The sequence below is a fragment of the Leptopilina boulardi genome, unplaced genomic scaffold (assembly GCF_019393585.1).
Source record: "Leptopilina boulardi isolate dan_hultmark-lab unplaced genomic scaffold, ZJU_Lbou_2.1 LbouV2_362, whole genome shotgun sequence".
Taxonomy (NCBI): domain Eukaryota; kingdom Metazoa; phylum Arthropoda; class Insecta; order Hymenoptera; family Figitidae; genus Leptopilina; species Leptopilina boulardi.
Genome location: NW_026137932.1, coordinates 156,505 through 181,868, shown reverse-complemented (window position 1 = coordinate 181,868; position 25,364 = coordinate 156,505). Strand labels below are relative to the sequence as shown.

Genomic DNA, 25,364 nt, shown 5'->3' with positions numbered 1-25,364 from the left:
GCAGCAGCATGCAAGGCGCACAAAGTTGCAGCTGTTATTAGATTACTTTTCTACTTTTTGTTTTGCTACCATGTTTTTCTATGGATTCGTACCGTCTTTTGGATTTAGGAAATTTATAAGATGAGGATTTTGGCTGATTTTGTTAAAAGTGTTCGTGTTTCGAGAAAAAAGTATTTTAAAATGAATACTATTTCACGTTGAGAGCGATAATTAAAACTCTCTTCTTGCCAAAGAATTTCAGATACCGTTCGACACTCTTAATGCATAAATATAAAAACGAAGCAAGAAAATAACTTCATTGTTAATAAATTTATATGAACTCAAATCTAAAACATCTATTATCTATACGCATATAAATATACATTAAATAAATTCTGGTTCCTCATAAAACACTATTTTTATATATTTAAAACTCAATTTTTTTTTAAATTTATCACGTAAGTTGATTTTAAAACCTATTGAAAATGGTTTTTATTTATTTAAGAATGTAAGAAATGTATATAATAGTAATAGTCTAATGATGTATGATTCACCGTTTACGAATTTACACGACGTGTTTCGCCGAATATGATTAGTCTGCGACGAGCTACCGTGAAACCTTGACTTACAATAAAGTACTTTATATAATAATCCTAGTTATTAGTTTATTGATAAAATATTTGAGAATTTTAGTGCGAGGGATTTTAGAAATATTGCACGAATTCTTTTATTATAGGGTTGAGAAAAAAATTTTATTAAAAAAAATTGTAAATTGACTTTTCTTGATAATTGAAGCGAATTCTAACTTATTTAATCGTGTGGTTTATTATTATTAATAAAATTATTATTATTACTATTAACTGTGTTTACTGAAATTGTGAATTTAGAATATTTTTCATCTACACTTTTGATAATTATATGGCCCTAGAGATAATTTTTGTATTTAATTTTTATTTTCAAGAAACTCATAGTAAATAGGTTCAATGCCAATTACGATGTTTATAAATAATTTGTCTATTTAATTATTATTAATTTATTTGTGACAATCAGAACTTATCACTCAAAAATCTTTTTTATTATGAAATTAATATATTTCTTGTAAAAATTTATATATATATTTTTTTTTTTTGCAAAATTGTGTTTTGCATCATATATTTTAATTCGAGTATAATTTTCGACGATAAATAATTGTATAAGATTTTTTTTTTTTGATGAAATACGATGTAATATAATATAACGTATAATTGAAGGAAACTCAATTATTATTATCAATTAATTTATATATATATATATACTATGTAAGTGATATATTGTGATGTGCTCTCTTTTTTTAATTAAAATAGTAATTAATACAAATTTAATTTATTACAATGTAATCCTTTGAAAAATCTATTTTTATAATTTTTATTATTTTTCATGAATAATTTTTACAAATTTTTATGTTCATTGATTCATTTCGATGCATAGAATTTAATTTATTTATTGTATTATTTTTTTTATGCGTAAAATATTAAAATCAGTAAAAAAAAGTTTATTAAAAAAAATAAAAGTTTATTTTTTTAAGCCAATATGAAATTTCATACATGAAAAAATGTAAAATAATAATAAGATATTATTATGTATAATATGTATGTATAGTAATATTATTATTATTATGTAAATAATAAAGATAGTATGAAATCTCTACCACGTTAAAAGTATAAAAATTTTTTTTGTAATTGTGAATAATTTTACTGTTTTAAAATTTTAGCTTAAAAACAATTCCAAGTAAAAAATAGTTTTATTCTTTCTCTTTGAAAATTACAATCATTTAAAATATTATTGTGATTTTGAAGACTTCAACTTTTGAATAAAAATGTGTTTTTTAAAATTTTTGGTGCTCCTTCCTTTTTGCATTCTTGTCGTAGTAAACTGCAGTCCTACTAATATAAATAGCAAAACGGTAAGATTTATTTAACATTTACTTCTAATTTGTGAATATTATTATTCTTATATAACAGGCCTCGGATTGTATAACTTTTCCAATTTTTTCGACTTCTTTTACAAAAATAATTAGAAATTAATTAAATTCAAAACAATTTAATAAAATTTCATTTTATACGGTTTTTACTGCTTTAAAATTTTTGTTAAAAAAAATATATTTTTATTTTCATATCCTAACAGTTAGTATTGTATTATTTTTTTTATGCGTAAAATATTAAAATCAGTAAATAAAAATGTTTAGGAAAAAAATAAAAGTTTATTTTCTTAAGACAATATACACCGTGCGACACGATTTTTCACACACGAAAAAATCAATGATTTTAAGAAACTAGGACCAAAAAAAAGATACCCGTGTTTGGCCGTTTTGCTAGATCAGGTCATTTTTTGCTTTTATTAGGGGTAAAAACAACCCTTAAATGAAAGGTGATAGGAAATCATGTACAAATTAATAATTTTTTATGTAACCTGGTATCTCGGGGTTTTCCGGGTCGCTGATTACGAATCTGATGTCAGATTTTCAAAATTCAAAATGGCGGATCCAATATGGCGGTCGAAATTTATAAAAGTTCATCGCGAATTCACTTGAAACTTGTTACTTGAAGGTTTTTGGGGTTGCTGATTACAAATTTTATGTCGGGTTTTCAAAATTCAAAATGGCGAATTCAATATGGTGGTCGAAATTTATAAATGTTATTAGTTTTTTATAAAACTTCGTATTTCTGGGTTTTTGGGGTCGCTGAGTACGAATCTGATTGTTGATTTTTAAAATTCAATATGGCAGACTCAATATGACGGTTGAAATTTATAAAAATTGTTAATTTTTTTATAAAACTTGGTATCTAAGGGCTTTCGGCGTCTCTAAGTACGAAAGTGATGTCAGATAAGAATAATAAAAACGCCAAATCTAATAAAGGAGAAGATCACAAATCTGAAAAATAATTTGGAAAATTTAAATGTTCGATCAATTTTTTGTTAAAATTTGCAAGCCAACATTTTAAAATTTTTATTTTAAGTGATTTTTAATCTGAAAATTCGTATATTTATTAACTAAGTTTCTATTAGAATTAATAAATTCAAAAGGTTATAATCAAAATTTATTAAACAAATATAATGCAATTAAATAAAATTAATAGAAACATTTCATAACAACTCTTGTATTACGTTTGTCTAAATTTTAGACGCTTATTTTTACGATTTAAAGATTCGACCGCCATATTGGATCCGCCATTTTGAATTTTGAAAATCTGACATCAGATTCGTAATCAGCGACCCGGAAAACCCCGAGATACCAGGTTACATAAAAAAATATTAATTTGTACATGATTTCCTATCACCTTTCATTTAAGGGTTGTTTTTACCCCTAAAAGCAAAAAATGACCTGATCTAGCAAAACGGCCAGACACGGGTATCTTTTTTTTGGTCCTAGTTTCTGAAAATCATTGATTTTTTCGTGTGTGAAAAAAAAGTTGAATTTTGTCGGACGGTGTTATGTATAAAATGTATGTATAGTAATATTATTATTATTATGCAAATAATAAAGATAGTATGAAATCTCTACCACGTTAATAGTATAAATTTTTTTTTGTAATTGTGAATAAGTTTACTGCTTTAAAATTTTAGATTAAAAACAATTTCAAGTAAATTCAAATCAATTATTTAATGTGACTAATTAAAATTAAGTATTTTTGAGTCTAAAATATTTTATTTAAAGAAATCATTGAAAATCAGAAGACCTTTTTTCAAACTTGACTTTTTGGCAACAACTTTTTTTGTTTATAATTGAGCTGCCGGATCAAAGAAGTGCACACAACTAATGTAATTCAAATGGGTTATGTGCTTTTCTTTAATCCGGCAGTACAATTAAACTGAATGAGAAGAAAATAATTTTTTAAGAAATCGGTTTTCTGATTTTAATGAAAAATTTTTCTCCAATGTAAAACGAAAGGTATTAATTTAATAACAACTTTAGATTCTAAATTGTCATTTGGTTCTATTATTATAATACCTTAAATCGGTATTATTTTAGTGCTCTCTTTTTAAAATGTCTTTTTATTATAATTAACAGAATAATGAATTATCGTCAGAAGATGTGTCAATGCAGCAAAATTCAGATGAAATGCAACCAGAAATGGTAAAAAATTATTAAATATTTTTTAACAGAAAATATATTTTTTAAAATATGTACGTTTTGCTATCTTAATATCTTCTTAGCTATAATTTTTTTGTTTATTTATGAGATAATCCCACTATAAAAAATATGAAGGAAAACATTTTTCAAAAAATTATTTATTTCATTTATTTATTTCATTTAACATACAATTTTTATGTTATTTTATTCCTTCCAAGGATCGAATTTTTCCTCGAATTTTTCTCAACTTTTTATTAATTATTTATTTCATTTCAATTAAAATTTCCTCATTTTTTCAAAATAATAACAAATTCAGGTATTAATAAAGTTTATTTTATTTAGCGCTTCATTTCAAATTATGCACTTGACTCTTCATTTAGCATACCTTTAATAGTTAAAAGATGCATACAGGAAGTGGAAAACAGAGGAATGAATGAACCATTATTATACTTTGAAATTAGCTACGAAGAGAATGGTAAAAAATTATTCACAGAATTAACTAACAATCACGTCGATCTATCGCAACAAAATCCTCTGATAATTGCCGAAACTCTCAAATTCTTTTTGAGGTAAAAAAAATCAATCAAGATTACCTCATGTTTTTCGTACTTATTTTTATTATCATAATAATCTTATTAAATTTATTTTAGATTTTTAAAGTCACCTTTGATTGTTCCTGAACTGATTAATGAATTTTCACAAGCTGTAGAATCAACAGTTGATTTCGAAAAATTAAAAGAACTGATTAACAAACTTCCGCTTGTAAATCGAAGAACTCTTGCATTACTGATGACACATTTAAAACGAGTCTTAAAACAGAATCACGTTTCACAAATGCAATTAAACATAATTTTTAAACATCTTTTTTTTTATTGTTATGCGTCTCCAAATATTGCGGGAAATGTAAATGAATTTTCAATTTTTTCTATTTTCATAATTATTCTGTGCGAAAAATTTTGGTTATTTTGTTAATTTTATTAAATTTATTATTTGCAGATTCTTGATGCCTTTTTTTCTTTTCCATTCAAATATTGGAATTTAATTACTAATTATACTTCAATTGTGAGTGTAAAAAAATAAATTTTCATAATAATTTTCTTATCGATTTTTCAACTTTACTTATTTCCCAAAAAGAGACACAAAATTGGCAAAATCTTACGTAAGAATGGCTTCTACCCCCCCCCCCCCCGACGTAAGACCATGTAGAGATTTTAAAAACCCCCCCTCCCCCAAAGGATCCTTACGTAATTAATTAATGGCCACTAACTCTCCATTGTAACTTAATGTGCAAACTATCTAAAAAGTATCACGCAGGGGGAGGGGGGGGTGTAAATTACCTAAAATTTGTATCACGTAATCTGTGAATGATCTTGTTAATAAAATGAATATATTTTTTTGACATGTATTTTAATAATTTTTTTTCTAAATTAAAAAATTTGTTCTTTTTTATATTGAAATAAACAGATCAAGATTCGTCAAGAAGAAAACTCGGCAATAAATACTGAAGATGATATGCGAAATGAAGTGGTAAAAAATATTCAATATTTTTAATGTACATGAAATAACAACTTATTTGAAAGAGGGTGGAGTATGACTTATTATTTATTAAGTATAATTTAGTCTAAATCATTTTATTTCAAGAAATTACGGAAAATCATAAGTACTTTTTGGAAACTTGACTTTTTATTTGTTCATTATAGAGCTGCCGGATTAAAGAAGGGAGCATAACTAATGTAATTCATATGGATTATGTGACATTCTTTGATCAGGCAGCTCAATTATAAACTAATCCCATTAAAAAGAAAATAAAATATTTTTTTAAGAAATCACTTTTCTCATTTTAATAAAAGTTTTCCTCTCTTTATTCTAATAAACAGATTCATGTATTAACGTCAGAAGATGAGACAATGCAGCAAAATTCAGATGAAATGCAACCAGACAAGGTTAAAAACTATTAAATATTTTTAACAAAAAATATCTTTTTTACAACTAGTACCTATATTTTTTAATTTGAAAATTTTTAATATTTATTTATCGCCTGTAATTTGTAGAAAAAAATTTTCAGTAATTTAATTTTACAAAAATTCTAAACGAAAAATCGCTTCAATTTCAATTATTCATACAAAAAAAAATAATAATTTAAAAAATATTGAATAACTTTATTTTATTTAGCTCCGCATTCACCAGTATTCACTTGACTCTTCATCTTCCATACCTATAATAATTATAAGATCCATACAGGAACTGGAAAACAGAGGAATAAATAATATACAAAACACTTATTATTATACCAGAAACAGGAATGTGAATGAGAATAATTTATTGAAAGAAATTATACTTTCTAACAATGTCGATTTATCACAATATGACCCTCTGATATTTCCCAAAATTATCAAAACATTTTTGAGGTAAAAAAAAAGTCAATCAAAATTTCTCAATTTTTCGTAATTTTTTTTATTATCATAATAATCTTTTTAAATTTATTTTAGTGATTTGAAGTCACCTTTGATTGCTTTTCAATTTAGTAAAAAATTGTCACAAGCTGTAAAATCAACAGTTGATTTCGAAAAATTAAAAGAACTGATTGACAAACTTCCGCTTGTAAACCGAAAAACTCTTGCATTGCTGATGATACATTTAAAACGAGTTTTAAAAAATGAAAATAGCGTTTTACAATCGAGACTAAACTTATATTATAGAAAAGCTTTTTTTTTTACTAATATCTCTGCAGATAATCAGAAAAAAGTAGATAAATTTTCAATTTATTCTATTTTTATAATTATTGTTCTCTATTGGTTATTTTTTTAATTATTAAATTTATTATTTACAGATTATTGATGCTTTTTTTTCTCTTCCATTCGATTATTGGAATTCCATTACTGATTATGCTTCAGTTGTGAGTATAAATAAATAAATAAATTTAAAAATATTTTCTTGTCAATTTTTCAATTTTACTTAATTTCCCAAAGAGAAACAAAAATTCAATTAACAAATTAAGTAGAAATTTAATTATGCTACGTGATCTCGTCCTCTAGATCAATTGTATTAACGCTAGTTGCTAGATCCAATTCACAGTTTTTTAAATATTCGCGCTAAAATTCCGAGTGTCTCCACCTGATGGCCTCTCTCAGCTATCCCGCGTCTCTCACTTATTCAGCCATTACGCTTTTCTGTGCGATCCTTTACACACGCTCGCGAGTGCAATCAGAAAATTAATATAAAGTTTCGATATGGGTCGTGATAGGAAAAAGTCTAAGAAGTCCAAAAAGTCTCGCAAGAGGAAGAGGGACAAGAAATTAGAGAGAATTTTCGAAGAATTACAACATCTACGTAATAGGAGGAACGAAAGATTACCTTCAAGGTCGAGTAACACGAGGCGTTCGAACGACAACGTTGACGGCGAGCAGAACCCGAGAGGTCTGTCACGTCACAGTCGGGACCGATCACGGTCAATTTCGATCAACAGGGGAACCCAAAATGAATTGTATAAAAAACCAAAAGACAACAGAATTGACGGTGAGCGTGACCCGAGAGGCACGTCACGTCATAGTCGTCGCAGGCGTCGTTCTCCGTCTTCATCCCCATCTTCATCCTCGTCTAGCACATCCAGATCATCTTCATCGGATTCATCATCAAGCGGCTCGAGCTCTAACGCTTCGACCGATCCAGTAAAAGCCTCACGAAAGCGGCGTAGGTAGCGTTCACGCGAAAGAACGAACTCTCCCGAACATTTACGACAACAGCCGGAAATCGAAAACTCGACCATTGACGCCGAAGCACTTAACCTATTGGGTAGTGTGAACGAAAATATTAAATTCGGCCCAGAATTAAATAAAAAATTAGTCGATGTATGGGAAAATATATTAAAAGCAGGGCTTTCCAAAGATATAAGGAAAGAGCTTATTGAAAAGTACCCAACTGCTATCAATTGCAAGATATTGCAATCTCCAAAACTCAACCCAGAAATAAAATCTGTCATAGGACAATTGTCTCTAAAAAAGGACAGCTTTCAGGTCCTCAACCAAAACCAGCTAAGCGCTGGAGTAATAGCCTTGGGAACGTGCTTGTCAGAACTTTTGTCAAAACCACAAGCCGAAATAAATGTTTCCCAGCTAATAGTCTTATTAGCAGACGCAGGGAGAATTTTAACCGATTTACACCACAGGATCTCGTTAACCCGTCGATCTTTTATCACGCCGGGATTAAATCAACTCGTTAAAAACGTCGCCGAAGATTGTGACGTAGATACTTTGCTCTACGGAGAAAAATTCACTGAAAAACTGAGTGCGGCGAAAAGTGCCGAAAAATCCGGCAAGGAAATCGCAAAGCCGTCAACAAAAACACCAATCGAAAAGAAAAGAATATACCCGAAGGAAGCATATCCTCGTCCTTTAAACTACCGAGGTCCCCCCAAAAGGAGCTTCAAGGAAACTCGCCAGGGAGGACATCAGAAGGAACAGCGGAATCGCCTTTACGAGAAACCTCGTCGTTAGAACAAGTAAGTGAAAATATTATTGCAGGGAGACTAAGACTGTTTGCCCATAACTGGGAAAAATTGACAACTGATCCCTTGATTCTCCAATACGTTACTGCATACGAAATTCCCTTCAAATCTAAACCTTGGCAAGCCGAAGCTCCCAAGGAGCCTAACATACCGGCACAAGAGGAAATCGAGTATAACGTGGCGATCCAAAAATTAATTAAAAAAGGGGCGTTGTCAATGTGTTCACCATTCGAAGGTCAATTTTTATCCACTTATTTTCTTGCTGATAAGTCCAATGGACAAAAAAGATTTATTTTAAATCTTAAAAAGTTAAATGTTTTTCTTGATCCTCTCCACTTTAAGCTCGAGGACAGAAAAACGGTTGCTAGAATCCTATTTAAAGGGGCATTTCTAGCAACTCTTGACCTTACAGACGCTTTTCTTTTAATTCCGGTAGCTGCCCCGTTTAGAAAATATTTGAGATTTATGTTTAGAGGCATTTATTACGAATTCAATTGTGTTCCATTTGGCTTATGCACAGCCCCATATGTTTTCACGAAACTCATGAAACCGGTCGTCGAGAACTTGAGATCGCGATTATTTTTATCTGTAGTTTATTTAGATGATTTTTTGATAATTGGCAAAACAAAAACAGAGTGCCTCGAAAATATTCGAGCAACACAAATTTTACTAAAGAACTTGGGTTTTATCGTGAACCTAGAAAAATCTAACATCGTACCATCAAAAAGTGCCAAGTATCTTGGGTTCATATGGAATACGCAAAAAATGTCAATAGAATTAACAGACGATAAAAAGAAAACAATTTATACGAAAGCAAAAGAATTTTAGGTAAAGAAAACTTGCAAAATTCGAGAACTAGCACAATTTCTAGGTTTATTAATAGCTTCGTGTCCAGCCATACAATACGGTACCTTGTATACAAAAAATTTAGAAAGGGAAAAATATTTATCACTAGTTAAGGAAAACGGTAATTACGAGAGCCGAATGAACCTTCCGAAAAAATTGTTGCCCGATTTAAAATGGTGGATCGACAATATCCTAGTAGCCACCAACCCCATTCGAACATCGGAGTTTACCCTCGAGATTTTTACAGACGCCTCATTAACTGGTTGGGGAGCGGTTACCGGAAACAATCGTACTCACGGTTGGTGGAGCGCAGACCAACGCGATGATCATATTAATTACCTCGAACTCCTGGCAGCATTTTACGGATTAAAATGCTTTGCCAAAAACCTACGCATTGACAACACAACTGCGATCTCTTATATAAACAAAATGGGCAGTGTACAGTACCCAAAACTCAGTAGTTTATGTAAGCAGATATGGCAGTGGTGCGAAGAACGCAAGTTATGGATTTTCGTGTCATACATCGCATCACGTGAAAATTCCATAGCCGATAGAGAATCTCGATTATTACCTAAAGAAACCGAATGGGAGTTAGCACCTTACGCGTTTACAAAACTCGAAAACATCTTCGGCAAATTCGAAATAGACTTATTTGCATCTAGCTCGAACAATAAATGCAAGAAATTTATTTCTTGGAAGCAGGACCCGAACTCTTGTGCAGTAGATGTATTTACCGTGAAATGGGATCAATATAAATTTTACGCTTTTCCCCCATTCTCACTCATTCTTCGAACTTTGCAAAAAATAATCACCGATAAATCTGAAGGCGTACTTGTCGTACCATACTGGCCAACTCAGTCTTGGTTTCCCTTATATAACTCAATGTCAATAAGTGATCTCGAACATTTTAAACCGGATAATAATTTACTTTTTTCTTCGTTTAGGGAGACGCATCCACTGGCGAACAAGCTTATCCTGGTAGCAAGTCTTTTATCAGGGAAGCTTTTTTAGCACAAGGAATTCCGGAGGTTTCAATTCCACTCACACTTCAATCATTATCAACCAGTACCATCCAGCAGTACAACAAACCCTTGAGGTTGTGGTGGAACCACTGTAAAACGAAGGGAATATCAATGTTCGAAGCCCCGGTCCAGGATGTCTTAAATTTTTTAACGTCATTATCCGAATCAATAAAAACATACGGCACTCTAAACAGTTACCGCTCCGCCGTATCTCTTGTTTTAAAGTACGACCTTGGAAGTAACCCCTTGGTCAAAAGATATTGTAAAGGTTTTTCAATCGCCAAACCTTCACGTGCAAAATATAAAGACATATGGGACCCCGACATCGTCTTGCGGTACCTAGAGGAACTCGGCCCTAACGAAAAATTAAATTTAGAAACTATAACTAAAAAATTGTTAACTCTCCTTGCGTTGTCTACCGCTCAGCGGTTACAGACTCTGGTAAAAATAGATATTCATAATATTAAAATTCATAATAATGAAATAAAAATTTACATTCCGGATAGGATTAAAACGTCCAAGATAGGGAAAGAGCAACCTATGTTGCGCTTTCCCTACCTTCTAGAACAGCCGAATCTCTGCGTCGCAACCTTCATTAAAGTATATTTAGAAAAAACAAAAACAATAAGAGAAACAGGAGTGAACTCCTTACTATTAACTTTTAAAAAGCCACATCATCCAGCAACCGCACAAACAGCCAGTCGTTGGCTTAAAGATATTATGAACGAAAGCGGTATTGATGTCACCACGTTCGCAGGCTACAGCTCAAAACACGCCGCCGTTTTGGCAGCCCAACGCAAGGGATTAGATATTGAGAGCATTAGGCTTGCAGCAGGCTGGTCTAAAAATTCTAATGTATTTGGAAAGTTTTATAATCGTCCCCTCCGAGAAAAATGTAATTTTGCGAAGACAGTACTTGAATGTAAGAAATAAAATTTGTTCTTCAAATCGATATCTTTTCCTTCTTTAAACAACTACAATTGATCTTAAGGACGAGATCACGTAGCATAATTTTACGATTAAATGAACTTACCTGAAGTGAAGTTCAATCGTAATTATGCAAGTAGATCTCGTCCGAATAGATCACTCCCACCCAACCCTAATGAACCCATATCGATTTGAATTAATCCAACATAAAAGCATAATGGCTGAATAAGTGAGAGACGCGGGATAGCTGAGAGAGGCCATCAGGTGGAGACACTCGGAATTTTAGCGCGAATATTTAAAAAACTGTGAATTGGATCTAGCAACTAGCGTTACTACAATTGATCTATTCGGATCAATTCATTTCATTTAGTCTAAAGTATCATTTAGTCTAAATCATTTTATTTCAAGAGATTACGGAAAATTATAAGTAGTTTTTGGAAACTTGACTTTTTATTTGTTTATTATAGAGCTGCCGGATTAAAGAAGGGAGCATAACTAATGTAATTCATATGGATTATGTGACATTCTTTGATCAGGCAGCTCAATTATAAACTAATTTCATTAAAAAGAAAATAAAATATTTTTTTAAGAAATCACTTTTCTCATTTTAATAAAAGTTTTCCTCTCTTTATTCTAATAAACAGATTCATGTATTATCGTCAGGAGATGAGACAATGCAGCAAAATTCAGATGAAAGGCAACCAGACAAGGTTAAAAACTATTAAATATTTTTAACAAAAAATATCTTTTTTACAATTATTAGTACCTATATTTTTTAATTTGAAAATTTTTAATATTTATTTATCGCCTGTAATTTGTAGAAAAAAATCTTCAGTAATTCAATTTTACAAAGATTCCAAACGAAAAATCGCTTCAAATTCAATTATTCAATAATAATTTAAAAAATATTAATATTAAATAACTTTATTTTATTTAGCTCTACATTGAAGATTATCCACTTAACTCTTCAATACCTTTAATAATTATAAGATCCATACAGGAACTGGAAAACAGAGGAATAAATAATATACAAAACAGTTATTATTATTCAAGAAACACGAATGTGAATGAGAATAATTTATTGAAAGAAATGATACTTTCTGACAATGTCGATTTATCACAATATGACCCTCTGATATTTCCCAAAATTATCAAAACATTTTTAAGGTAAAAAAAAAGTCAATCAACAATTTCTCAATTTTTCGTAATTTTTTTTATTATCATAATAATCTTTTTAAATTTATTTTAGTGATTTGAGGTCACCTTTGATTGTTTCTCGTATGAATAAAAACTTGTCACAAGCTGTAAAATCAACAGTTGATTTCGAAAAATTAAAAGAACTGATTGACAAACTTCCGCTTGTAAACCGAAAAACTCTTGCATTGCTGATGATACATTTAAAACGAGTTTTAAAAAATGAAAATAGCGTTTTGCAATCGAGAATAAACTTATATTATAGAAATGCTGCTTTTTCTAAACACCTCCCTATAGATAAACAGGAAAAAGTAGATGAATTTTCAATTTATTCTATTTTTATAATTATTGTTCTCTATTGGTTACTTTGTTAATTATTAAATTTATTATTTACAGATTTTTGATGCTTTTTTTTCTCTTCCATCCGATTATTGGAATTCCATTACTGATTATGATACAGTTGTGAGTATAAATAAATAAATAAATTTAAAAATATTTTCTTGTCAATTTTTCAATTTTACTTAATTTCTTAAAGAGAAACAAAAATTCAATTAATAAATTAAGTAGAAATTTAATAAAATGAATAAATTTTTTTTAAAAACGTGTATTCTAGTAATTTTTTTCTAAATTAAATAATTTGACAATTTTTATTGAAGTATTTATTAAGTATTTATTAAGTATCATATTTTAGTCTAAATCATTTTATTTCAAGAGATTGCGGAAAATCATAAGTACTTTTTGCAAACTTGACTTTTTTTTTGTTCATTATAGAGCTGCCGGATTAAAGAAGGGAGCATAACTCATGTAATTCATATGGATTATGTGACATTCTTTGATCAGGCAGCTCAATTATAAACTAATTTCATTAAAAAGAAAATAAAATATTTTTTTAAGAAATCACTTTTCTCATTTTAATAAAAGTTTTCCTCTCTTTATTCTAATAAACAGATTCATGTATTATCGTCACAAGATGAGACAATGCAGCAAAATTCAGATGAAAGGGAACCACAAAAGGTTAAAAACTATTAAATATTTTTAACAAAAAATATCTTTTTTACAATTATTAGTACCTATATTTTTTAATTTGAAAATTTTTAATATTTATTTATCGCCTGTAATTTGTAGAAAAAAATCTTCAGTAATTCAATTTTACAAAAATTCCAAACGAAAAATCGCTTCAAATTCAATTATTCAATAATAATTTAAAAAATATTAATATTAAATAACTTTATTTTATAGCTCTACATTGAAGATTATCCACTTAACTCTTCAATACCTTTAATAATTATAAGATCCATACAGGAACTGGAAAACAGAGGAATAAATAATATACAAAACAGTTATTATTATTCAAGAAACACGAATGTGAATGAGAATAATTTATTGAAAGAAATGATACTTTCTGACAATGTCGATTTATCACAATATGACCCTCTGATATTTCCCAAAATTATCAAAACATTTTTGAGGTAAAAAAAAAGTCAATCAAAATTTCTCAATTTTTCGTAATTTTTTTTATTATCATAATAATCTTTTTAAATTTATTTTAGTGATTTGAAGTCACCTTTGATTGTTTCTCGTATGAATAAAAACTTGTCACAAATTGTAGAATCAACAGTTGATTTCAAAAAATTAAAAGAACTGATTGACAAACTTCCGCTTGTAAACCGAAAAACTCTTGCATTGCTGATGATACATTTAAAACGAGTTTTAAAAAATGAAAATAGCGTTTTGCAATCGAGAATAAACTTATATTATAGAAAAGCTGCTTTTTCTGAACACCTGCCTGTAGATAAACAGGAAAAAGTAGATGAATTTTCAATTTATTCTATTTTTATAATTATTGTTCTCTATTGGTTACTTTGTTAATTATTAAATTTATTATTTACAGATTTTTGATGCTTTTTTTTCTCTTCCATCCGATTATTGGAATTCCATTACTGATTATGATACAGTTGTGAGTATAAATAAATAAATAAATTTAAAAATATTTTCTTGTCAATTTTTCAATTTTACTTAATTTCTTAAAGAGAAACAAAAATTCAATTAATAAATTAAGTAGAAATTTAATAAAATGAATAAATTTTTTTTAAAAACGTGTATTCTAGTAATTTTTTTCTAAATTAAATAATTTGACAATTTTTATTGAAGTATTTATTAAGTATTTATTAAGTATCATATTTTAGCCTAAATCATTTTATTTCAAGAGATTGCGGAAAATCATAAGTACTTTTTGCAAACTTGACTTTTTTTTTGTTCATTATAGAGCTGCCGGATTAAAGAAGGGAGCATAACTAATGTAATTTATATGGATTATGTGACATTCTTTGATCAGGCAGCTCAATTATAAACTAATTTCATTAAAAAGAAAATAAAATATTTTTTTAAGAAATCACTTTTCTCATTTTAATAAAAGTTTACCTCTCTTTATTCTAATAAACAGATTCATGTATTATCGTCACAAGATGAGACAATGCAGCAAAATTCAGATGAAAGGGAACCACAAAAGGTTAAAAACTATTAAATATTTTTAACAAAAAATATCTTTTTTACAATTATTAGTACCTATATTTTTTAATTTGAAAATTTTTAATATTTATTTATCGCCTGTAATTTGTAGAAAAAAATCTTCAGTAATTCAATTTTACAAAAATTCCAAACGAAAAATCGCTTCAAATTCAATTATTCAATAATAATTTAAAAAATATTAATATTAAATAACTTTATTTTATAGCTCTACATTGAAGATTATCCACTTAACTCTTCAATACCTTTAATAATTATAAGATCCATACAGGAACTGGAAAACAGAGGAATAAATAATATACAAAACAGTTATTATTATTCAAGAAACACGAATGTGAATGAGAATAATTTATTGAAAGAAATGATACTTTCTGACAATGTCGATTTATCACAATATGACCCTCTGATATTTCCCAAAATTATCAAAACATTTTTGAGGTAAAAAAAAAGTCAATCAAAATTTCTCAATTTTTCGTAATTTTTTTTATTATCATAATAATCTTTTTAAATTTATTTTAGTGATTTGAAGTCACCTTTGATTGTTTCTCGTATGAATAAAAACTTGTCACAAATTGTAGAATCAACAGTTGATTTCAAAAAATTAAAAGAACTGATTGACAAACTTCCGCTTGTAAACCGAAAAACTCTTGCATTGCTGATGATACATTCAAAACGAGTTTTAAAAAATAAAAAAAGCGTTTTACAATCGAGACTAAACTTATATTATAGAAAAGCTTTTTTTTTTACTAATATCTCTGCAGATAATCAGAAAAAAGTAGATAAATTTTCAATTTATTCTATTTTTATAATTATTGTTCTCTATTGGTTATTTTTTTAATTATTAAATTTATTATTTACAGATTGTTGATGCTTTTTTTTCTCTTCCATTCGATTATTGGAATTCCATTACTGATTATGCTTCAGTTGTGAGTATAAATAAATAAATAAATTTAAAAATATTTTCTTGTCAATTTTTCAATTTTACTTAATTTCTTAAAGAGAAACAAAAATTCAATTAACAAATTAAGTAGAAATTTAATTATGCTACGTGATCTCGTCCTCTAGATCAATTGTATTAACGCTAGTTGCTAGATCCAATTCACAGTTTTTTAAATATTCGCGCTAAAATTCCGAGTGTCTCCACCTGATGGCCTCTCTCAGCTATCCCGCGTCTCTCACTTATTCAGCCATTACGCTTTTCTGTGCGATCCTTTACACACGCTCGCGAGTGCAATCAGAAAATTAATATAAAGTTTCGATATGGGTCGTGATAGGAAAAAGTCTAAGAAGTCCAAAAAGTCTCGCAAGAGGAAGAGGGACAAGAAATTAGAGAGAATTTTCGAAGAATTACAACATCTACGTAATAGGAGGAACGAAAGATTACCTTCAAGGTCGAGTAACACGAGGCGTTCGAACGACAACGTTGACGGCGAGCAGAACCCGAGAGGTCTGTCACGTCACAGTCGGGACCGATCACGGTCAATTTCGATCAACAGGGGAACCCAAAATGAATTGTATAAAAAACCAAAAGACAACAGAATTGACGGTGAGCGTGACCCGAGAGGCACGTCACGTCATAGTCGTCGCAGGCGTCGTTCTCCGTCTTCATCCCCATCTTCATCCTCGTCTAGCACATCCAGATCATCTTCATCGGATTCATCATCAAGCGGCTCGAGCTCTAACGCTTCGACCGATCCAGTAAAAGCCTCACGAAAGCGGCGTAGGTAGCGTTCACGCGAAAGAACGAACTCTCCCGAACATTTACGACAACAGCCGGAAATCGAAAACTCGACCATTGACGCCGAAGCACTTAACCTATTGTGTAGTGTGAACGAAAATATTAAATTCGGCCCAGAATTAAATAAAAAATTAGTCGATGTATGGGAAAATATATTAAAAGCAGGGCTTTCCAAGGATATAAGGAAAGAGCTTATTGAAAAGTACCCAACTGCTATCAATTGCAAGATATTGCAATCTCCAAAACTCAACCCAGAAATAAAATCTGTCATAGGACAATTGTCTCTAAAAAAGGACAGCTTTCAGGTCCTCAACCAAAACCAGCTAAGCGCTGGAGTAATAGCCTTGGGAACGTGCTTGTCAGAACTTCTGTCAAAACCACAAGCCGAAATAAATGTTTCCCAGCTAATAGTCTTATTAGCAGACGCAGGGAGAATTTTAACCGATTTACACCACAGGATCTCGTTAACCCGTCGATCTTTTATCACGCCGGGATTAAATCAACTCGTTAAAAACGTCGCCGAAGATTGTGACGTAGATACTTTGCTCTACGGAGAAAAATTCACTGAAAAACTGAGTGCGGCGAAAAGTGCCGAAAAATCCGGCAAGGAAATCGCAAAGCCGTCAACAAAAACACCAATCGAAAAGAAAAGAATATACCCGAAGGAAGCATATCCTCGTCCTTTAAACTACCGAGGTCCCCCCAAAAGGAGCTTCAAGGAAACTCGCCAGGGAGGACATCAGAAGGAACAGCGGAATCGCCTTTACGAGAAACCTCGTCGTTAGAACAAGTAAGTGAAAATATTATTGCAGGGAGACTAAGACTGTTTGCCCATAACTGGGAAAAATTGACAACTGATCCCTTGATTCTCCAATACGTTACTGCATACGAAATTCCCTTCAAATCTAAACCTTGGCAAGCCGAAGCTCCCAAGGAGCCTAACATACCGGCACAAGAGGAAATCGAGTATAACGTGGCGATCCAAAAATTAATTAAAAAAGGGGCGTTGTCAATGTGTTCACCATTCGAAGGTCAATTTTTATCCACTTATTTTCTTGCTGATAAGTCCAATGGACAAAAAAGATTTATTTTAAATCTTAAAAAGTTAAATGTTTTTCTTGATCCTCTCCACTTTAAGCTCGAGGACAGAAAAACGGTTGCTAGAATCCTATTTAAAGGGGCATTTCTAGCAACTCTTGACCTTACAGACGCTTTTCTTTTAATTCCGGTAGCTGCCCCGTTTAGAAAATATTTGAGATTTATGTTTAGAGGCATTTATTACTCATGAAACCGGTCGTCGAGAACTTGAGATCGCGATTATTTTTATCTGTAGTTTATTTAGATGATTTTTTGATAATTGGCAAAACAAAAACAGAGTGCCTCGAAAATATTCGAGCAACACAAATTTTACTAAAGAACTTGGGTTTTATCGTGAACCTAGAAAAATCTAACATCGTACCATCAAAAAGTGCCAAGTATCTTGGGTTCATATGGAATACGCAAAAAATGTCAATAGAATTAACAGACGATAAAAAGAAAACAATTTATACGAAAGCAAAAGAATTTTAGGTAAAGAAAACTTGCAAAATTCGAGAACTAGCACAATTTCTAGGTTTATTAATAGCTTCGTGTCCAGCCATACAATACGGTACCTTGTATACAAAAAATTTAGAAAGGGAAAAATATTTATCACTAGTTAAGGAAAACGGTAATTACGAGAGCCGAATGAACCTTCCGAAAAAATTGTTGCCCGATTTAAAATGGTGGATCGACAATATCCTAGTAGCCACCAACCCCATTCGAACATCGGAGTTTACCCTCGAGATTTTTACAGACGCCTCATTAACTGGTTGGGGAGCGGTTACCGGAAACAATCGTACTCACGGTTGGTGGAGCGCAGACCAACGCGATGATCATATTAATTACCTCGAACTCCTGGCAGCATTTTACGGATTAAAATGCTTTGCCAAAAACCTACGCATTGACAACACAACTGCGATCTCTTATATAAACAAAATGGGCAGTGTACAGTACCCAAAACTCAGTAGTTTATGTAAGCAGATATGGCAGTGGTGCGAAGAACGCAAGTTATGGATTTTCGCGTCATACATCGCATCACGTGAAAATTCCATAGCCGATAGAGAATCTCGATTATTACCTAAAGAAACCGAATGGGAGTTAGCACCTTACGCGTTTACAAAACTCGAAAACATCTTCGGCAAATTCGAAATAGACTTATTTGCATCTAGCTCGAACAATAAATGCAAGAAATTTATTTCTTGGAAGCAGGACCCGAACTCTTGTGCAGTAGATGTATTTACCGTGAAATGGGATCAATATAAATTTTACGCTTTTCCCCCATTCTCACTCATTCTTCGAACTTTGCAAAAAATAATCACCGATAAATCTGAAGGCGTACTTGTCGTACCATACTGGCCAACTCAGTCTTGGTTTCCCTTATATAACTCAATGTCAATAAGTGATCTCGAACATTTTAAACCGGATAATAATTTACTTTTTTCTTCGTTTAGGGAGACGCATCCACTGGCGAACAAGCTTATCCTGGTAGCAAGTCTTTTATCAGGGAAGCTTTTTTAGCACAAGGAATTCCGGAGGTTTCAATTCCACTCACACTTCAATCATTATCAACCAGTACCATCCAGCAGTACAACAAACCCTTGAGGTTGTGGTGGAACCACTGTAAAACGAAGGGAATATCAATGTTCGAAGCCCCGGTCCAGGATGTCTTAAATTTTTTAACGTCATTATCCGAATCAATAAAAACATACGGCACTCTAAACAGTTACCGCTCCGCCGTATCTCTTGTTTTAAAGTACGACCTTGGAAGTAACCCCTTGGTCAAAAGATATTGTAAAGGTTTTTCAATCGCCAAACCTTCACGTGCAAAATATAAAGACATATGGGACCCCGACATCGTCTTGCGGTACCTAGAGGAACTCGGCCCTAACGAAAAATTAAATTTAGAAACTATAACTAAAAAATTGTTAACTCTCCTTGCGTTGTCTACCGCTCAGCGGTTACAGACTCTGGTAAAAATAGATATTCATAATATTAAAATTCATAATAATGAAATAAAAATTTACATTCCGGATAGGATTAAAACGTCCAAGATAGGGAAAGAGCAACCTATGTTGCGCTTTCCCTACCTTCTAGAACAGCCGAATCTCTGCGTCGCAACCTTCATTAAAGTATATTTAGAAAAAACAAAAACAATAAGAGAAACAGGAGTGAACTCCTTACTATTAACTTTTAAAAAGCCACATCATCCAGCAACCGCACAAACAGCCAGTCGTTGGCTTAAAGATATTATGAACGAAAGCGGTATTGATGTCACCACGTTCGCAGGCTACAGCTCAAAACACGCCGCCGTTTTGGCAGCCCAACGCAAGGGATTAGATATTGAGAGCATTAGGCTTGCAGCAGGCTGGTCTAAAAATTCTAATGTATTTGGAAAGTTTTATAATCGTCCCCTCCGAGAAAAATGTAATTTTGCGAAGACAGTACTTGAATGTAAGAAATAAAATTTGTTCTTCAAATCGATATCTTTTCCTTCTTTAAACAACTACAATTGATCTTAAGGACGAGATCACGTAGCATAATTGTACGATTAAATGAACTTACCTGAAGTGAAGTTCAATCGTAATTATGCAAGTAGATCTCGTCCGAATAGATCACTCCCACCCAACCCTAATGAACCCATATCGATTTGAATTAATCCAACATAAAAGCATAATGGCTGAATAAGTGAGAGACGCGGGATAGCTGAGAGAGGCCATCAGGTGGAGACACTCGGAATTTTAGCGCGAATATTTAAAAAACTGTGAATTGGATCTAGCAACTAGCGTTACTACAATTGATCTATTCGGATCAATTCATTTCATTTAGTCTAAAGTATCATTTAGTCTAAATCATTTTATTTCAAGAGATTACGGAAAATTATAAGTAGTTTTTGGAAACTTGACTTTTTATTTGTTTATTATAGAGCTGCCGGATTAAAGAAGGGAGCATAACTAATGTAATTCATATGGATTATGTGACATTCTTTGATCAGGCAGCTCAATTATAAACTAATTTCATTAAAAAGAAAATAAAATATTTTTTTAAGAAATCACTTTTCTCATTTTAATAAAAGTTTTCCTCTCTTTATTCTAATAAACAGATTCATGTATTATCGTCAGGAGATGAGACAATGCAGCAAAATTCAGATGAAAGGGAACCACAAAAGGTTAAAAACTATTAAATATTTTTAACAAAAAATATCTTTTTTACAATTATTAGTACCTATATTTTTTAATTTGAAAATTTTTAATATTTATTTATCGCCTGTAATTTGTAGAAAAAAATCTTCAGTAATTCAATTTTACAAAGATTCCAAACGAAAAATCGCTTCAAATTCAATTATTCAATAATAATTTAAAAAATATTAATATTAAATAACTTTATTTTATTTAGCTCTACATTGAAGATTATCCACTTAACTCTTCAATACCTTTAATAATTATAAGATCCATACAGGAACTGGAGAACAGAGGAATAAATAATATACAAAACAGTTATTATTATTCAAGAAACACGAATGTGAATGAGAATAATTTATTGAAAGAAATGATACTTTCTGACAATGTCGATTTATCACAATATGACCCTCTGATATTTCCCAAAATTATCAAAACATTTTTAAGGTAAAAAAAAAGTCAATCAACAATTTCTCAATTTTTCGTAATTTTTTTTATTATCATAATAATCTTTTTAAATTTATTTTAGTGATTTGAGGTCACCTTTGATTGTTTCTCGTATGAATAAAAACTTGTCACAAGCTGTAAAATCAACAGTTGATTTCGAAAAATTAAAAGAACTGATTGACAAACTTCCGCTTGTAAACCGAAAAACTCTTGCATTGCTGATGATACATTTAAAACGAGTTTTAAAAAATGAAAATAGCGTTTTGCAATCGAGAATAAACTTATATTATAGAAATGCTGCTTTTTCTAAACACCTCCCTATAGATAAACAGGAAAAAGTAGATGAATTTTCAATTTATTCTATTTTTATAATTACTGTTCTCTATTGGTTACTTTGTTAATTATTAAATTTATTATTTACAGATTTTTGATGCTTTTTTTTCTCTTCCATCCGATTATTGGAATTCCATTACTGATTATGATACAGTTGTGAGTATAAATAAATAAATAAATTTAAAAATATTTTCTTGTCAATTTTTCAATTTTACTTAATTTCTTAAAGAGAAACAAAAATTCAATTAATAAATTAAGTAGAAATTTAATAAAATGAATAAATTTTTTTTAAAAACGTGTATTCTAGTAATTTTTTTCTAAATTAAATAATTTGACAATTTTTATTGAAGTATTTATTAAGTATTTATTAAGTATCATATTTTAGTCTAAATCATTTTATTTCAAGAGATTGCGGAAAATCATAAGTACTTTTTGCAAACTTGACTTTTTTTTTGTTCATTATAGAGCTGCCGGATTAAAGAAGGGAGCATAACTAATGTAATTTATATGGATTATGTGACATTCTTTGATCAGGCAGCTCAATTATAAACTAATTTCATTAAAAAGAAAATAAAATATTTTTTTAAGAAATCACTTTTCTCATTTTAATAAAAGTTTTCCTCTCTTTATTCTAATAAACAGATTCATGTATTATCGTCACAAGATGAGACAATGCAGCAAAATTCAGATGAAAGGGAACCGCAAAAGGTTAAAAACTATTAAATATTTTTAACAAAAAATATCTTTTTTACAATTATTAGTACCTATATTTTTTAATTTGAAAATTTTTAATATTTATTTATCGCCTGTAATTTGTAGAAAAAAATCTTCAGTAATTCAATTTTACAAAAATTCCAAACGAAAAATCGCTTCAAATTCAATTATTCAATAATAATTTAAAAAATATTAATATTAAATAACTTTATTTTATAGCTCTACATTGAAGATTATCCACTTAACTCTTCAATACCTTTAATAATTATAAGATCCATACAGGAACTGGAGAACAGAGGAATAAATAATATACAAAACAGTTATTATTATTCAAGAAACACGAATGTGAATGAGAATAATTTATTGAAAGAAATGATACTTTCTGACAATGTCGATTTATCACAATATGACCCTCTGATATTTCCCAAAATTATCAAAACATTTTTAAGGTAAAAAAAAAGTCAATCAACAATTTCTCAATTTTTCGTAATTTTTTTTATTATCATAATAATCTTTTTAAATTTATTTTAGTGATTTGAAGTCACCTTTGATTGTTTCTCGTATGAATAAAAACTTGTCACAAATTGTAGAATCAACAGTTGATTTCAAAAAATTAAAAGAACTGATTGACAAACTTCCGCTTGTAAACCGAAAAACTCTTGCATTGCTGATGATACATTTAAAACGAGTTTTAAAAAATGAAAATAGCGTTTTGCAATCGAGAATAAACTTATATTATAGAAAAGCTGCTTTTTCTGAACACCTGCCTGTAGATAAACAGGAAAAAGTAGATGAATTTTCAATTTATTCTATTTTTATAATTATTGTTCTCTATTGGTTACTTTGTTAATTATTAAATTTATTATTTACAGATTTTTGATGCTTTTTTTTCTCTTCCATCCGATTATTGGAATTCCATTACTGATTATGATACAGTTGTGAGTATAAATAAATAAATAAATTTAAAAATATTTTCTTGTCAATTTTTCAATTTTACTTAATTTCTTAAAGAGAAACAAAAATTCAATTAATAAATTAAGTAGAAATTTAATAAAATGAATAAATTTTTTTTAAAAACGTGTATTCTAGTAATTTTTTTCTAAATTAAATAATTTGACAATTTTTATTGAAGTATTTATTAAGTATTTATTAAGTATCATATTTTAGTCTAAATCATTTTATTTCAAGAGATTACGGAAAATCATAAGTACTTTTTGCAAACTTGACTTTTTTTTTGTTCATTATAGAGCTGCCGGATTAAAGAAGGGAGCATAACTAATGTAATTCATATGGATTATGTGACATTCTTTGATCAGGCAGCTCAATTATAAACTAATTTCATTAAAAAGAAAATAAAATATTTTTTTAAGAAATCACTTTTCTCATTTTAATAAAAGTTTTCCTCTCTTTATTCTAATAAACAGATTCATCTATTATCGGCAGAAGATGAGACAATGCAGCAAAATTCAGATGAAAGGGAACCACAAAAGGTTAAAAACTATTAAATATTTTTAACAAAAAATATCTTTTTTACAATTATTAGTACCTATATTTTTTAATTAGAAAATTTTTAATATTTATTTATTGTCTGTAATTTGTAGAAAAAAATCTTCAGTAATTCAAATTTACAAAAATTTCAAACTAAAAATCACTTCAAATTCAATTATTCAATAATAATTTAAAAAATATTAAATAATTTTATTTTATTTAGCTTTACATTGAAGATTATCCACTTAACTCTTCCATACCTTTAATAATTATAAGATCCATAAAGGAACTGGAAAAAAGAGGAATAAATTATATACAAAACTCTTATAATTATTCCAAATACAGGAATGTAAATGACTATAATTTATTGAAAGAAATGTTACTTTCTGACAATGTCGATTTATCACAATATAACAGTCTGATATTACCCAAAATTATCAGAATATTTTTGAGGTAAAAAAAAGTCAATCAAAATTTCTCAATTTTTCTTAATTTTTTTTATTATCATAATAATCTTTTTAAATTTATTTTAGAGATTTGAAGTCACCTTTGATTGCTTTTCAATTTAGTAAAAAATTGTCACAAGCTGTAAAATCAACAGTTGATTTCGAAAAATTAAAAGAACTGATTGACAAACTTCCGCTTGTAAACCGAAAAACTCTTGCATTGCTGATGATACATTTAAAACGAGTTTTAAAAAATGAAAATAGCGTTTTACAATCGAGACTAAACTTATATTATAGAAAAGCTTTTTTTTTTACTAGTATCTCTGCAGATAATCAGAAAAAAGTAGATAAATTTTCAATTTATTCTATTTTTATAATTATTGTTCTCTATTGGTTATTTTTTTAATTATTAAATTTATTATTTACAGATTATTGATGCTTTTTTTTCTCTTCCATTCGATTATTGGAATTCCATTACTGATTATGCTTCAGTTGTGAGTATAAATAAATAAATAAATTTAAAAATATTTTCTTGTCAATTTTTCTACTGTAATTATTTCCGAAAAAGAAACAAAAATTTAATTGATAAATTCATTAGAAATTTAATTAAAATGAATTAATTTTGTTAATATTTATTTTAATAATTTTGTTTTCTAAATTAAATAATTTTCCCTCTTTTTATTGAAATAAACAGATTAATGGATTATAATCAGAAGAAGATGACTTAGTTTAATGATGATGTATTGAATATTTCTTTTTAATCTACAAAGAAAATAATTTTAACTTGATATATTTATGAGCGATTCTCAAAAGGATTTCGACAAAAATGTCAT

General features: G+C 29.4%; 3 protein-coding genes across 16 annotated transcripts; all 3 read left to right on the top strand.

Moving 5' to 3' along the window:
• Positions 1 to 598: 598 nt before the first annotated feature.
• Positions 599 to 25,364, top strand: LOC127286539 (uncharacterized). 14 transcript variants are annotated; one of them, XM_051312985.1, is made up of 36 exons: positions 599 to 614; positions 1,730 to 1,921; positions 4,028 to 4,093; positions 4,433 to 4,659; positions 4,741 to 4,993; positions 5,087 to 5,152; positions 5,555 to 5,617; positions 5,968 to 6,033; positions 6,263 to 6,498; positions 6,580 to 6,835; positions 6,921 to 6,986; positions 12,034 to 12,099; positions 12,327 to 12,556; positions 12,639 to 12,894; positions 12,980 to 13,045; positions 13,532 to 13,597; positions 13,823 to 14,052; positions 14,134 to 14,389; positions 14,475 to 14,540; positions 15,027 to 15,092; positions 15,318 to 15,547; positions 15,629 to 15,884; positions 15,970 to 16,035; positions 21,028 to 21,093; positions 21,321 to 21,550; positions 21,633 to 21,888; positions 21,974 to 22,039; positions 22,526 to 22,591; positions 22,817 to 23,046; positions 23,129 to 23,384; positions 23,470 to 23,535; positions 24,022 to 24,087; positions 24,309 to 24,538; positions 24,619 to 24,874; positions 24,960 to 25,025; positions 25,226 to 25,363. In XM_051312985.1, exons 2-36 carry the CDS (start codon positions 1,835 to 1,837, stop codon positions 25,238 to 25,240), a joined length of 5,109 nt encoding a protein of 1,702 aa, XP_051168942.1. In that variant the 5' UTR covers positions 599 to 614; positions 1,730 to 1,834; the 3' UTR covers positions 25,241 to 25,363. The 14 variants fall into 14 exon arrangements, with proteins under 14 accessions (XP_051168942.1, XP_051168954.1, XP_051168953.1 ...); XM_051312984.1 differs by lacking the exon at positions 599 to 614 and having other exon boundaries at positions 1,667 to 1,921; XM_051312986.1 differs by lacking the exons at positions 599 to 614; positions 4,028 to 4,093 and having other exon boundaries at positions 1,669 to 1,921.
• On the top strand, positions 8,455 to 11,404 carry LOC127286541 (uncharacterized). Its single transcript, XM_051312999.1, has 2 exons — positions 8,455 to 8,588; positions 10,385 to 11,404. The coding sequence occupies exon 2, from the start codon at positions 10,574 to 10,576 to the stop codon at positions 11,393 to 11,395; it is 822 nt and encodes a 273-aa protein (XP_051168956.1). The 5' UTR covers positions 8,455 to 8,588; positions 10,385 to 10,573; the 3' UTR covers positions 11,396 to 11,404.
• On the top strand, positions 17,504 to 20,404 carry LOC127286542 (uncharacterized). The gene is made up of 2 exons (XM_051313000.1): positions 17,504 to 17,637; positions 19,379 to 20,404. Exon 2 carries the CDS (start codon positions 19,568 to 19,570, stop codon positions 20,387 to 20,389), a length of 822 nt encoding a protein of 273 aa, XP_051168957.1. The 5' UTR covers positions 17,504 to 17,637; positions 19,379 to 19,567; the 3' UTR covers positions 20,390 to 20,404.

Excerpts from the sequence above, each read along its gene's own strand:
- LOC127286539 (XM_051312985.1), top strand. The coding sequence starts at position 1,835 with ATGTGTTTTTTAAAATTTTTGGTGCTCCTTCCTTTTTGCATTCTTGTC. Across the intron at positions 4,660-4,740 it reads ACTCTCAAATTCTTTTTGAG|ATTTTTAAAGTCACCTTTGA; the intron begins GTAAAAAAAATC and ends AATTTATTTTAG. Across the intron at positions 21,094-21,320 it reads ATGAAAGGGAACCACAAAAG|CTCTACATTGAAGATTATCC; the intron begins GTTAAAAACTAT and ends TATTTTATTTAG.
- LOC127286541 (XM_051312999.1), top strand. The coding sequence starts at position 10,574 with ATGTTCGAAGCCCCGGTCCAGGATGTCTTAAATTTTTTAACGTCATTA.
- LOC127286542 (XM_051313000.1), top strand. The coding sequence starts at position 19,568 with ATGTTCGAAGCCCCGGTCCAGGATGTCTTAAATTTTTTAACGTCATTA.